This window comes from Antechinus flavipes, chromosome 3 (assembly GCF_016432865.1).
Source record: "Antechinus flavipes isolate AdamAnt ecotype Samford, QLD, Australia chromosome 3, AdamAnt_v2, whole genome shotgun sequence".
NCBI lineage: Eukaryota > Metazoa > Chordata > Mammalia > Dasyuromorphia > Dasyuridae > Antechinus > Antechinus flavipes.
The window spans coordinates 536,495,955-536,511,758 of NC_067400.1; the positions used below are offsets into that span (position 1 = coordinate 536,495,955).

Sequence of the window (15,804 nt, forward strand, 5' to 3'; positions counted from 1 at the left end):
CATAGCTGAGGACTAGCCTGGTAATGCATCAGCAGCCTGTCTTCTGTCCTAATATTAGGTCAGTATCCAGAAATTGAGTTAGATTGAAGAGTTCAAGGATATTTGGGAATAATTACATTATATATACAATCTCATATCTGGAAAGCAATGGATTAAAAAAAACCAAGAAATTGTGAATCCCCTTTCACTGAATTAAATTATAATAATTTATACTTATGTGAAAGTAGCTTTACAGCTCACAAAACATTCCTCCCAACAGCCTCTGTGTGGTTGACAGTAACATATATAACATTTACCAACTTATAGGTATGGAAATTGATATACCCAGAGAGGTGAACAAATGAAAAATAAGCCTATGGTGACATAACTAAAAAAAGGAGCTATATCCTGATTAGTGCAAGTATGAAATGAATGAATCATTTGAATTCACACAACATATTTTCATGGGGCTGGACCATAATCATAACTTCAAATAGTGCAAAATTCAAATAACAAGACCACTTCATGAGATTCCTTGTTCACCCTGATGAACCTAGCTGAACTGGGAATCCCAGGAGGTTCTTATGACCCTAAGTCTGCAAGTCCTGTGACAAAACAGGACCATACAGTAAAAATGAACTGCAATGTCTGAGCATTCTCAAAGGAAAGTCCTATCAGTTGGAGACTTTTACAACTCCTTGTAATACTAAGCTCAGGCAGCATGCTTTAGTGAAAGAAAAAACCTCTATACTTGGTGCCAAGAAATCAACTCCTTTGTAATATATTTCTTCTGTAGGTTTGGACAAATTACTTCATCATATCTCTGTGCTTCAATGTCCTCATCTCTAAAATGGGGAGAGTTAACCTAATATGGAGAAAACATTAGTGCTATACCATACAAATGTAAATTTTTTAAAAAGTAAGTATACTCTAAATCCAAACCCAATGCTCTTTCCACAATACTATTGTGTTATTCACAAACCCAGGAATATTCAAATGCACCAACCTCCAACAAGAAGACAGACTGTTCTCACCTGTCTGTCTGTCTGTCTCTGTCTGTCTCTCTGTCTCTGTCTATGTCTGTCTTTCTGTCACTGTCTCTGTCTCTCTCTCTCTGTCACACACACACACACACATTCTTTTCTAGCTTTCTACAAACATATTTTGATTAACAAAATCTTAAAAGAAAAAAAAATTCCCTTGATCCCCTTATGCTACCATCTTGAACACTTCAACCTCTTAATGAATAAATTCCTAGAGAATGTCATCTTTTAAACTTTTTATATACACACATTACTCATTCTTCTGCCCCTTATATTCTTGCTCCTAATGCACCCTTGAAACTCCTTTCTCAAAGGTTACCTTTTAATATTTAAATCCAATATTCCTCAAATCAAAAATTATGAAGTTCCTCCTGTGTAAGAGGCATTATGCTAAGCACTGAAAATACAAAGAAGGGCAAAAAAAATAACCCCTAACTTCAAGGAGAGCACAGTAATGGGGAAGACAACATGCAAACAACTACCCATAAGAAGCACTGGGTCACAGACTGTCATGAGGAGTAAGGTGTAAGAAGACCAGAAAGGGTTCAGGTTAGAAAGCACTTGGAACGCCTGGCTCTCTGGCTTCTCTGTGATCTCCCTCTGCAGCTCTGTATTCTGCTGATACCCTCTTCTGAATGTTCTCTCTTCCCCTGGATTTCCTGACACTGTTGTGTTGGTTCTACTCCTACTGTGTTTACATTCCTTCTTTGGTTCGTCTTCTACTTATCAGGGACTTGGTTAGTCCCCTTTCCAAGCCTTAATCTACTTATCTGGGTAAAAGTGTTTCTGTTTCACTCATTTTCCTAGAGCATCTGATCTAGCTTTCTTACATTCTGTACTGTATATTACTTATTTGGGCACATTATTTCTTTTATAGATTAGGGCTTCACTTGTGACCTGATTTTTTTTTTTTTTTTTGGCCTAAGAAATTTGCATGTGACTCTGGCTATATAGGTTTATTAAAAAGGTACATAAATCAAACATTTACTGATAATAAGTCCTCATTTTGCAACATCTACAGTCAGTTACATGACCCCTTAGGGAATTGTAACCTTCAGTTTAAGAAGCTTTGTTATAGATTATAAACTTTTGAGGACAGGAACTATCTAAGTTCTTTGCACTGTAGCCTACAAAATAAAATAAAGTTAATACACGTTTGTTAGTATAAACATTTTAATTTTATTTCTGTTTTATTATAGTCTAAGCATATTATTTCTCTACTCAATAAACTTCAGTAGCTTCTTATTACAACTAGAGGGGCAAGGGTATGTTGTCCCTTATAAGCCTCAGTAAAGGTAAACAGAGCTAGTGCAATGAAGGAAATGGAGTTTTATACAGGCATAACAAACTATGATCCTCATGATACACTCTAGGAGGATAACTATTACATGCAAACTATAGTTACCACTGATAATCAGACTAATCCTTCTAAGATTACTGAAGACAAAATATGGGCATTGTAATAACTGGAGGTATTTGAAGCAGTCATTCCCTCAGCTTGGCCATAAAAGTCAAAATAATAGTAGGAGTCTCTGAAACCTAATTCTGTTGTGAGACTTATCATGGCTCCCTTGAGGTTGGGGTCATTCAAGGCATCAAACAAGGCATGAACATCTAGCTATATATTTCTGGGAGAGCAGGGTCTAGAAAACAAAGTGTGCTCATTCATCTTGGCCTTGTTGGAACAGCTTAAAAGTCAAGTCAGCAAGCACTTATTAAGCAAAGACAAAACTAGGCCCTGCCCTCAAAGAGCTTACAATCTAACTGAGGAAATGACAAGTAAACAAATAGGTAGAAACCACATCTATAAAGTAAAAATTGATGATAATCTTGGAGAGGAGATACTAGTGTTTAGGGGAAATGGAAAAGACCGTGCAGAAGATGGAAACCAGAAGACAACTATGTCCAAGGAGCTACGAAACTGAGCACATCCTTTGATCCAGCATGTCTCTACTAGATCTGTATCCCAAAAAGACATTAAGTGATTTACCCAAGGTCATACAACTTTTAAGTGACAATGTGGATTTAAACCAAGATCCTCTGACTCCAAAATACAACTTACTTTTTCACTATACCATGCTGCTTTCAAATTAAATGATAGTCTAAAACCATATCTAAAAAGACCTTTGAACACTAATTAGCTAAAGATGGTGGCGTGTGCTAGGGGTGGGAATGCTAGGATGGGGGCCTGCTGTGCTACAGTCTGTCACTTGCCTAAAGGGCTTCTGGCTTGCAGAAGGCAGGGCCTCACTGGTGGATTGCCCAAGCCCCCTGCTGTGAGATTGGAGCCAGTGGGGTGGCTACAACCACTGTTGTTCTTGGACCTTCTCCCCTCTACCGGAGAGAAGCAGACCTTTCCTGTCTGTCTTTTAAGCTCCTGGATTAATTCTGAGGTTTCCTACTTGTTAGGAGGGGAATTTGGGAGAGCTTCAGTGTTCCTTCCTCAGTCTGTCACCTTGGCACTTTGTCAGGGCAAGGTTAAAATACTAATGAACAAGGAGGGGCAGAGATATTCAAGGAAATGCTCAGAAAAACAACCCTGAATTATAGCACCCAAAGGACATTCTAAATATAGCCCGTCATTGCCTAGGAGACTGAAAGCAGAAGTTGCATTTGATTGTTCATTATTTGCTATCCATCTCTCATGACCCAGAGCTCATAACCCATCTCTAGTTTCCATGACCATTGCAGCGGCTCAAGAAATACCTCTTTTCCCAGACCACTGACTAGTAGTACATTATGTGCTACATTGGTTCTTGTCTTCAATAGCTCCTTAAATCTCACAGAATTCCTGAAGTTATCACAAGTTCAAGTTTTTTCCCAGTAGGATATATGTTCTACAGGGACAGAAACTGTCTCATTATTTTTTGGATCTTTTCCCATGCCTCAACACTCAGCTCAAAGGTTATATAAGATTGACAATCAACACCAGACCACATACCATCCTAGACAGTGAGTTAGCCTAAGACAAAAAGGATCATCAAGTAAATTATGGCCATCTATTACTACAAAACTAATATGGGTATCTGACCTTGAACAAAACATTCCGTCTTCTGACTGGACATTTTCACTGGCTGGCTCTCCCCCAGCCTAAAATTTTTGTCCCCTCCCATCTCAGCCTCCTGATTTCCTTCAATTCCCAGATAAAATCCCACCTTCTATAGGAAGGCTTTTCCAATCTCTGTCTTTCCCTTATTGATTATCACCAACTTAGCTTGTGTAATTCTTATTTGTATATAATTATTTGCAAGTTATCTTCCCCATTAGACTGAGTTTTTGAAATCAGGGACTATTTTTTGCCTTTCTTTGTATGGTTAGCATGGTGCCTGGCAGACGTAAGACTTGATAAATATTTACTGACTGACTGATTGACTGAATTGCATGTTGGAAGAGATTCAGTGGCCAGAGAATTCAATCCATACCTGACAAACAACATTCATTACTACATGCCCAAGATCATCCACAATATGTCCAAACACCTCTGATGAGAGGGATTATGATACAATAGTCTAGGGGCAGTCCTAAGAAAAAAGAAGAAACATCAAATCTAAATTTTCTTCACAATTTCTACATATTGTTTCAAGCCCTCCCCTCTGGGACCAAGCATTCTTCTTTTATCTTAAACAGTATTTTATTTTTCCAAATACATTTAAAGGTAGTTTTCAACATTGATTTTTGTAAGATTTTGTGTTCCAAATTTTTCCTCCTCCTTATTTCTCCCTTCCACAGAAAGCAAACTGATACAGGTTATATATAAACAATCAATTTTAAACATATTTCCCTATGTGTGTCAATACAAAAAAAAACCACAATAAAAGAAAAAAATAACTATAAGAAAGAAAAAGCAAATAAACAAATGGGGGCAAAAAAAGTGAAAATACTATCCTTCGATTTACAGTCTCCATAGTTCTCTCTCTCTGGATGTGCATGGCATTTTTTTCTCAAGTCTATTGGTATTGTCTTGGTTACCACATTGATAAAAGAGCTAGGTTTATCGTCACATGATCTAGGTATTTCTGTAAACAATGATCTGGTGTTGCTCATTTCACTCAGCATCTGTTCATGTCAGTCTCCCCAGACCTCTTTGAAATCATCCTGCTGATCATTTCTTACAGAACAATAATATCCCATCACATTCACATACCATAACTTATTCAGCCATTCTCTAACTGATGGGCATCCACTCAGTTTCCAGTTTCTAGCCACTACAAAGAGGGCTGCCACAAACATTTTTGCTCATGTGGGTCCCTTTCCTTCCTTTAAGATTTCTTTGGGATACAGACCCAGTAGAAACACTGCTGGGTCAAAGAGTATGCAGTTTTATAGTCCTTTAGGCACAGTCCCAAATTGTTCTCCACAATGATTGGATAGTTTTACAACTCCACCAATGGGACCAAGCACCTTCTAATGTCTTTACAATATGACAATTCTTGAGGACAGCAGCCATATCCTCCCTGAATATTTTCTTCCTTGGACTAAAACTTCCCAGTTTCTTCAACCAATTGTTACATGGCATAGATTTAAGACCATTCACTATACTAATGGTCTAGTTTACCAATAGTACCCAGAACTACTGAATCAAACTCCTTATATAAAATCTAATTCTTATATGTAATCTAACTAATATATAATCCATATATATGTGTGTGTATGTATATATATGTAAAATATTCTTATACAATCTAACCATGTCAGGGTGTAACATTATTAACATTTTCTTATTCTCAAAAGCCAAATCTCTACTTAAATAGTTCAAGACAGCAGTAGTTTTTTAGTTTTTGAATAATGTCTTATCATATGTTCAATTTATAGTCAACTGCTATATGTTAAATTTTCAAATATTTTTCTAGACAAATCTCAATCTAATCTTTCCTTTCTCATCTTTGTGCTCATAAAGTTAATTTCTGGAAGCTAAGACTAATATTTTACATCAATCCCTATTAAACTGTATTCTATTTAATTAGGGCAAATTTTCTATTTGGCAGAAATCTTAACCTTTTTCACAGTCTATTAGCCAATATCTCCCAACACGTGTCCCTTCTTTGCCTTTAACCAAATCGATGATAAAAATAAATAAGGCAGAAAAGGGACCATTCTAATGCAGATTTCCTTCTAATTTGGCATAGAAATATTAAGCACTATTCTTTAATTCTAGAAACTCAACCACTTCTGGATATATCTCACAATACTCATAAAAGAATAACAAAAGCAACTTTACCATGTATTTCCAAAAATCTAAGTAAATTCTATGCTTTAGTCTGCCAGTTTAGTAACCCTATCAAAAACTAAAGAACTTACAATTATTCTTGGTCTGTACTGTTCTTGATGAAGCTATGATGGCTCTTTGTGATAACTGCATCTATAGGTTAACTAATCATTCCTTTAACAGCTAGATTGTCCATTTTACTAGAAATAAAAATAAAGTTCAGGAGCCTTTAGTGTGCACGTTTAATTTTTTTTCCTTTTTTTGAAAATTGGAACATTTGCCCTTTTCTGGGCATAACACAACAATTTTCTTATCTTCCAGAATTTTTTGAATTTAATAAAATAGGCAATTTAAAAAAGAACGTACAAAAACAAAACAAATGCAGACAAGATTAGAAGGGAAACAATAAACTGGGAAAACATTTTTACAATCAAAGGTTCTAATAAAGGCCTCATTTCCAATATATAGAGAATTGACTCTAATCTATAAGAAATCAAACCATTCTCCAATTGATAAATGGTCAAAGGATATGAACAGACAATTCTCAGACGAAGAAATTGAAACTATTTATAGACATATGAAAATATGCTCCAAATCATTATTAATCAGAGAAATGCAAATTAAGACAACTCTGAGGTACCACTACACACCTGTCAGATTGGCTAGAATGACAGGGAAAGATAATGGGGAATGTTGGAGGGGATGTGGGAAAACAGGGACACTGATACATTGTTGGTGGAATTGTGAACACATCCAGCCATTCTGGAGAGCAATTTGGAACTATGCTCAAAAAGTTATCAAACTGTGCATACCCGTTGATCCAGCAGTGTTTCTACTGGGCTTATACCCCAAAGAGATACTAAAGAAAGGAAAGGGACCTGTATGTGCCAAAATGTTTGTGGCAGCCCTGTTTGTAGTGGCTAGAAGCTGGAAAATGAAAGGATGTCCATCAATTGGAGAATGGTTGAGTAAATTGTGGTATATGAATGTTATGGAATATTATTGTTCTGTAAGGAATGACCAGCAGGATGAATACAGAGAGGACTGGCGAGACTTACATGAACTGATGCTAAGTGAAATGAGCAGAACCAGGAGATCATCATATACCTCAACAACGATACTGTTTGAGGATGTATTCTGATGGAAGTGGATCTCTTCGATAAAGAGAGCTTTAATTGATCAAAGATGGACAGAAGCAGCTACACCCAGAGAAAGAACACTGGGAAATGAATATAAACTGCTTGCATTTTTGTTTTTCTTCCCGGGTTATTTATACCTTCTGAATTCAATTCTCCCTGTGCAACAAGAAAACTGTTCAGTTCTGCACGCATATATTGTATCTAGGATATACTGTAACCCATTCAACATGTAAAGGACTGCTTGCCATCTGGAGGAAGGGGTGGAGGGAGGGAGGGGAAAAATCGTAACAGAAGTGAATGCAAGGGATAATGCTGTAAAAAATTACCCTGGCATGCATTCTATCAATAAAAAGTTATTTAAAAAAAGAACATACAAGTATTAATTAAGAGTCCATAATATTGAAGGAACTAGGTGGCACAGTGGATAGAGCACCATCCCTGAAGTCAAAAGGACCTGTGTTCAAATCTGGTCTCAGACACTTCCTAGCTGTGTGACCTGGGCAAGTCACTTAACCCTAATCGCCTCAGGGGAAAAAAAAAAAGAATCTACAATATGCAATGTACTCACAATGTATTTTGCATGCTAAATTCTGGGAATGTAGAGAAAAATTAAATGTTACTGACCTCAAAAATAATCTGCCGTTCATCACTTCTGCCAATTTTCTCAGTACCTAAAAATGTAGCTCATTTGGCCAGAAGACCTTACTTTATCTGGGGTGTTGTAAGCTTTTTAAATTTGTAATGTGTGTCTATAATGTATAAAGACATTTGGGCTTGAAGTCAGAAAGACCCATCTTCTTGAGTTCAAATCTGGCCTCTGATACTTTCTAACTATGTGACCCTGGCAAGTCACTTAATCCTATTTGCCTCAATTTCCTTATCTGTAAAATGAACTGGAGAAGGAAACAGCAAACTGTTTCAGTATCTTTGCCAAGAAAACCCCAAATAGGGTCATGAAAAGTCGGGCAAAACTGAAGCAACACAACAATTATTTTTAAAAATGCATCACACACACACATATATGCATATGTGTACATTGGAGACCCCTAAAAATCACTGTTCCACAATGATTGTATAGAATGTTTTCAAAATAGCTACTTCCTGAAAAGTCAATACTACTTGCAATTCTAATGGCTTTCTTCTCTACTTTATTCTTATATATGCTACAGCTGATTTTTCTATGTAAAGATAGCAAATCTTCACTATAGAAAGGGGGAAATATGCCCTTTTTTGGCATCTGATATTTAGTATGGATTGAAGCTTATTTTAATTTTTTTTACCTTTGCTGATGTTTCAAACCATCCCACAAAGCCATTTTCCTTGCAAAACTGGTCCATCTTGAGTCCATTGTTGAGGAGCACATCTTTCCCCTGGTCGCACTTGTTGGCTAAGAGAACTGCTGACACGGGCTTGCCATTAGGGAGGGTTAATTTGGAGTCCAAGTCACTTTTCCACTTTGTCACTGCCTCAAAAGTGGCTGGTCTGGTGACATCGAAGACTATAAATGCTCCCATGGCTTCTCGGTAATAGACCCTTGTCATATTTCCGAATCTTTCTTGGCCTGTCAGAAAAAGCAGAGAGCACACATTTGTAATTTTATTAGAACTCTCTAACTCCCTGGTTGTATACCAGTAGGTTTTCAAAGAGTGATCTACGTATCAAATCTAGAAGTGTACTTTTAAGCACATGAGTTGGAAATAGGCAATTTGTCTGATGGTCAACATCAACAAGTATTTATTAAGCACCAACTATATGCCAGATTATATGCTAAACACTGGTTATAAAAAGAAAGGTAAAAGACAAGCCCCATCCTTAAGAAGCTCACGATGGAGGACAAAACGGATAATTATTTACAAGGTATATACAGGATAGATGAAATCTCAGAAAGAAGGTATGGGCAGTAAGGGGATCTTGTAAAAAGGTGGCGTTTTAGACAAAATGTGAAGGAAAGCAGGGTTGAGGAAAAGAACATCCCAGGAAGGGGGGACAGCCAGTGAAAATGTAGCCTGGTGATGGTGAGAATAGGAAAGAAACAAGTTAGAAAGAGCTTTAAAAGCCCAACAAAGGCTGAAGTAGAGACATGAGGTAGGGAGACTCCACCAGCAGGAATCCAGGTGTGAGGAGATGAGAACCTGCATCAGGATGGTAGCAGTGTCAGAAGAGTCAGACCATGTACCCGGGATGTCTGATAAAGATAAAATGGATAGAAGTAATAGGTTAGATATGGGAGGTAAGAATAAGGAGTGAAGGATGACTCCTAGCTTCGGGTGTGGAATCCAGTCTCATTCTTTGAGGGCGGGTGTATATGTATCTCTTTTCTCTAGATATATTATCTTCCTTAAATATACATATATATAATTTCTCATATCTTTTAATTTAGATATATTATCACATGTTTTACATCTAGATATATTATCTCTCTTAATTATATCTCATATTATTTATTATTCATCTCTCTCATATCTGTTTTATCTCCATCACTGATCTCTAATATCTATCTCTATTATTTTTCATAGCTATCTATTATCTCTCTAATATTTGTTCTTTCTCTCATCAATCTCTCATACCTATTATCTCTTATATGCACCTCTAATATCTCTATCATCAATCTTCTAAGATCAATGTACATGTATATATATATATATATATTATATATATATATATATATATATATATCAATCAGAAGAGATGCAAAGTTCTAGAAAAGTGAGGAGGGGAGAAGGAACTTCTATTAGCTTTTCCTTCAAATTTTTATTTCAGTGCATCTTTATGACTCAACCTGGACAAAAGAATGGAACTCCAGACTGCTTATGAATTCATATGACCTTCCTGAAATGTTAAACTAGAACTTCCAAGTCAATTTACAAAAGCAAGTGCTTAGTATATTTAAGAAACCACGGTCACAAATCATGACATTTCAGAGAGAGAGAGAACAAACATTAAAATATCTTGTCCCTCCTCCTCATGATAAAGATGCTGAACTTGATTGGCAAATGATGCTGCCAAAGACCATCTGGGTAGCAATTTGTAAAATTGAGTTTCTAAAATCTGTGGCTCCAATTGGAATTATTTTTCCATAACACTATGCTGTTTATTACTTCCTGGACTAAGTGATAGATTTCCAGAGTTTGTGCTATAATCAAACACTATAAATCTAATCAGTCTAGTAAAGAGTGAAGAGGACCTGCTAATTATTTACTACTTGTATATGATTCTCCCACCTATGTGTCTTTGTACATGTGACTTACTCACTCTTAGAATTCACTCCTTTCTCATCTCTGCTACTTAGAATCCCTAGCTTCCTTCAAAGAATAGCACAAGGACCACTTCCTGCACAAAAGCTTTTTATTGATAATAGTCATTTTTTAAATTCACTTTGTATTGGTGGTTGTATTAACCTATCTGTGTACAGGCTATAATCCCCTGGAAGAATCAATCCATAAACTTTTATGAAGCACCTACTATGTACCACACACTGTAGGACTCCCTGAATATAAAGATCATGTCATTGCATTCTCTTATGTCCTCCATCAGTCATTTATTTTTGTTGGTCAGTCATTTTCAGTTGCATAAGACTTTTTATGACCCCATTTGGGCAGAGTTACTAGAGTGGTTTACCATTTTCTTTTCCAGCTCATTTATAAGTGAGGAAACTGAGGCAGACAGGATTAAGTGACTTGGCCAGGATCACACAGCTAATAAATGCTTGATGCCAAATTTGTGCTCAGGAAGAGTTTCTATCCGTTGTTTCACCTACACCTATATTGTCAGTATCTACCATAATATCTTGCATACTCTAGGTGAATAATAAATGCATACAAAATGTGACGAACTAAAGAATATCCAATGTGCCAATGTATTCCAGTAAACAAGCATGCTTCAAAAAATTCAGAAAATTGTGAAATGGGCACAGGATAGTCCTGGCAATACTTATTGCAAAGCCTATAACACAAAAGTAATATTTTTGTTTCTGTATTTTTTTATGGCAGTCAATAGAATGATGTGTAGGGCAAGGGGTTGGAGAGGAATCCATTCATATGACACATTACCCTTCGAATGAACTTCTACCTTTTCCAAGTTAGGCCAGGGCTTGTATGTCTGAGTGCAAGTGTGTATGTACTGAAGGACACACTGGTTTCCTTTGATAAAGCTCATCACAGTTGTGACATTTCAGGAAAAACATACAGTCATTCAGAACTCTAATTGCTTCTGGGCTTTTTAATGGTCTTATGATCCATTTCCGTGAACTAATCAGATGAGGGACTAAGTCATGTGTTACTCAATAAGCTCCTTGTGAGGAGGTTTTTCACTTTAAAGTAAGGTGGCCTTTGAGAAGAAAGATTGTGTTTCATAGTATAAGTTTTATTATTTATTTTTTCAGATTGTGAGAATCAAATGCACATCTTTATGTATGTGGGGGATGGGAAGAGTCAAAATACAAATAACTGGTTTTAAGGAGGGAAACTGATTGCTGTGTATTGAGGTCACTGGGCTGGCAGCCTGTGAAGTTTGTCTTTTAAGTTTTTTTAGTAAAGAGGTCACCCTCAAACTACAGACAACATGGATTCTCAAATTTGGCATCAGAGGTTTCGAATAGGAAAGGCTCTCAGAAGTCATTTGATCCATCCTTTACATTTTATATTTGAACAAGCTAAGGGTTCAGGTGAAATGATTATCCTAAGATCAAAGATTTAGTTAAACAACAGCAAAAAAAAAGCATTTAAACTCAGGTTTAAAAAAATCCGTTTTATCCTGCACTCTACTTTGTCCATTCCCTCATCATTTCAATTCAATAATTTAGTCATAAAAACATAAGCATAAAATAAACAAAAAAAAATAAACACAAGTGCCTATATAGTGTGATAGCACCAATATTTGCAAGCTATAATTCCAGATTCTGGTAGAAAAAATAGATGAAAAAAATCACCATCTTCAAAGAGCTTATGTTTTCTATGAAAAATTAAGTTAACACAAAAAGGACAATATGGTCTCTTTTTGTTATTTATTTTCTATGTGCAGGTAAAGATTTGAAGCATGCTGATTATTTGGGAGATGGACTTTTGCTAGATTTAATTTAGTGATTAACCTTCATGATTAAATTATCAAAAATCATTGCACAATGGTCCACTCTTTTATGTAGATACAATCTATATCTGTCTACTACACCATGACAAACACCAGACAATGAAAATATTGGTTTCAGAATTTGTTCCATGAAGGTGAAATATATACTTTAAAAGCACACTTTTAAAATCGTTTGTTTGCTTTTAAATGGTGAACTTACTCTCATTTCTCTTCATTCTTTTTGGATTCAAAGTATATAAACCAACTCATAGTAAGAATCCAAGTTAAAAAAGCTAATTTTTTCAAAAGAATTCAAATAAGTTTGTAATTTTTAATTAGAGTATGAAGTTAATTGTTTTGACAGTTTATAATTGTGTTTTTAAATGCTTTTTATCTTTCACTTAGGTATCTCAAAGTACTTTAATAATTAATGCTTATTCCACTGAGAGAGGATTCTCTCTCTCTTCCATACCAAGAGACACAGGAAAATTGTGATTTTTTAAAAGGTACGTGCCTAATTAGTGGCAAAGGTAATACTAGAATTCTGGATGCTAAGTGCTTGTTTCTAGTTCACAGATACTGATCAAAAATTATAACAATATGTAGTTTAACTCACTAGTGAGCTTTAATAAATATGTAATCAATTGAATAATAAATTTTAAAAATATTTTTAGTCCCCAAGATTTAGTGACTGGCACATAATAGGCCCTTAAAAAATGCTTACTGACTGACTGACCCTCTTCATTTTACAGAAACTGAAGCACAAAAAAAAATAAAGTGATAAAAAACAATAGTTAGCATTTCTGCAATGCAATATATCAACTCCATGAGCTATGGTCAATGGTTTACTAATGTCTTGGCTAGATTGGAAAGCCAAAGTTCTAATCCCTTAACTTAATTCAATGCTCTTTCTACATGCCACTTTGTGAAACTGTTTTGTAAAATTTTGGTTGATGCAGCTAAGAAGAGATAGCATAGGTTATATAAGTAAATTTAGTTGTACATTGAAAACATCCTGAGATATTGCCACCCCTCTATATAAAACAGACTTGTCCTGACATCAAAAGTTTCATTCTAAAAGCAACAAAATTGGACTTCACCACAGGAAAAGGATGGACACCAGGAACATCAATAGCCTTTTTCTCACATATAGCAATGGGATGCAGTGGAAAACAACCTGGCTTTGGGATCACAGCAAATGGATTAACCTTCTGCCTGTGTAACTAGAAAAGTCATTCAATCTCAAAGCCACAGTTTTTTAATCTGAAAAATGAGTTTAGAACCACAGAACTTCTCAAGTCCCAACCAGTACCAGATTTGTGATCCTGTAACCCAAACAATAATCTTTTCGTAATAAAGAGAAACAAAAGTGCAGCTAGAGTGGACTGGATTGGTCTGGAAGGCATGAGACTAGGGTCTCAGTCCCTGTCCTAGCAATTCTTGGCTTGGGCAAGTAATTTAATCTCTCTGGGTCTTCATTTCCTCAGATTGACTATAAAATGTGGAATCGGGGTCCTTCCATTATGGAATAGGGTTACTGTGAGGAAAACAAATTGTATAATACTTGGTCATTGTGACATTATCTTGGAACAAGATTCACTGCATTGAAGGAGGCCTTTGGGATCTCTTTATTCTCCCCACTCAAATCATCAAAGAATCCTAGACGCCAATCTACAAGCCTTTATAAAGTGCTTACTATGTGCTGAGCAACAAGGATGCAAATAAAGACAAAATTAAATTGTTTTAGAGGTGTAGTGAAAAGCTGGTGTCCATTAATAATAGTAGCTTAAAAATATACTGAATAGTATGAGATTTTATGAATTTTAACACAAAAGGCGAGATTTCCATTAATAGTAATCTTTAAAAATTATCAGATTTCAAAATGGATTTTAAAAGATTTTAAACAGATACACATACACCCTTTTAGCTTAAAAGAATTAAGGATGGCTTATTAGATAGAATGATGGCTTTGGAGCCAAGGAGGGTTGTCCTGCCTCTTCCTAGCTACATGACTTTAGAAAGGTCACATTTCTCTGTGCCTTGAGAAAACTTTCTATGACTCAACTATTAAGTCACAGATGACTAGCAAACTTATTCTGAATTAGTATATGGCTGTAAAATATTTGATCTTTGTGAAAATTATTCTGGAACATGATTTACTGAACTGGAGTAGAGCCACTGGGATTTCTCCATCCCCTCCAAAGTCAAAGGATTCTTGGTTTTAATAATCAATAAGTATTTATAAAGTACCATGTACAAAGCTGAAAAATGGGGATGCAAATAAAGTTAAATAGATTTAGAAGTGTATTAAGGTCCTAAAACTTCCCTAAAACTAATAAAACCACAGTTTTTAGTATAGTTTTACATTATTGAATTCAACAAGCATTTATTATATATCAAAATGTAGCAGCCGTGGTGCTAAGTATTAAAAATATAAAAGCAAAAACCATATCATCCCTTATTTGAGAAACTTATGCTCTATTAGGAGAAAATAGTACATATTTAAAAAACAAATACCCTTAAGCAAAAGACGTAAAAAATTAATGGACTTCTTTTTAACAAAACTGATCCTACTTTTTTTGTTCTTACGTACTGGAAATAATGAAATTATAGCTAGAAACTGACCTAGATTTTTCCAGTCTGATTAACTGTGTGGTAACTATTCTGAGTGGTAGAAGGGAAATAGTTGAGATCTGGATGAAATTCCAAGGGAAAAAAAAGACTGATAAAGGAATATTCAGAGAGAAAGGAGGAAATATGATAAAATAACCTTACAAAATCCTGTGGAAGAGAGATTATGAGAAGAGCCTGAGACAAGTCAAGAAGGGTGAGGACTGAGAAAAGATGATCAGATTTGGCAATTAAGAGATTTCTGGTAACTTTAGAAAGAGCAGTTTGTGTTGAATGATGAGGTTGGAAGCCAGAATATGAAGGTGTTGGTAAGTGAGTGGAAGGTGAGAAAATGAACTTGGACTGTAAAAGAAAAGAAAGATGTATTTCCCAGAAATGGTAGGGTCCAGTGAAGATTTATTGAGGATTTTATTAGCAATAGGAAGGAGCTAGGGATAAAGAGAGATTGACAATTAGGAAAACACAGTGAATCTTCCTAATACTGAACCCAGTGCTCAACACACTATGCCAAATAGCTGCCCCACTTACATATAAATATGTATATACAGATATAAGGTGATTTTGAAAGTAAGGCAGGAGGAGCTCTCACAACCAGGACAGACTTCATGTAGTGCTTTGAACTAACTTTACTATGAATCCTGAAAGATGAAGGCAATATATTTTATTTTAGGTATAAGAGGTCACCAATGCAAGAAAATCCAAGTGTCATTTTTGAGGAAACAAGTTCAATTTGGCTGGGCCA

At 35.7% G+C, this 15,804-nt stretch overlaps 1 protein-coding gene across 1 annotated transcript in view; it reads right to left on the bottom strand.

Moving 5' to 3' along the window:
* Positions 1 to 15,804, bottom strand: part of RAB38 (RAB38, member RAS oncogene family) — a 50,444-nt gene that overhangs the window by 18,920 nt on the left and 15,720 nt on the right. Inside the window, exon 2 of the mRNA XM_051987294.1 lies at positions 8,648 to 8,928. Coding sequence (XP_051843254.1) covers positions 8,648 to 8,928 — 281 coding nt within the window. The remainder of the gene's footprint in view (positions 1 to 8,647; positions 8,929 to 15,804) is intronic.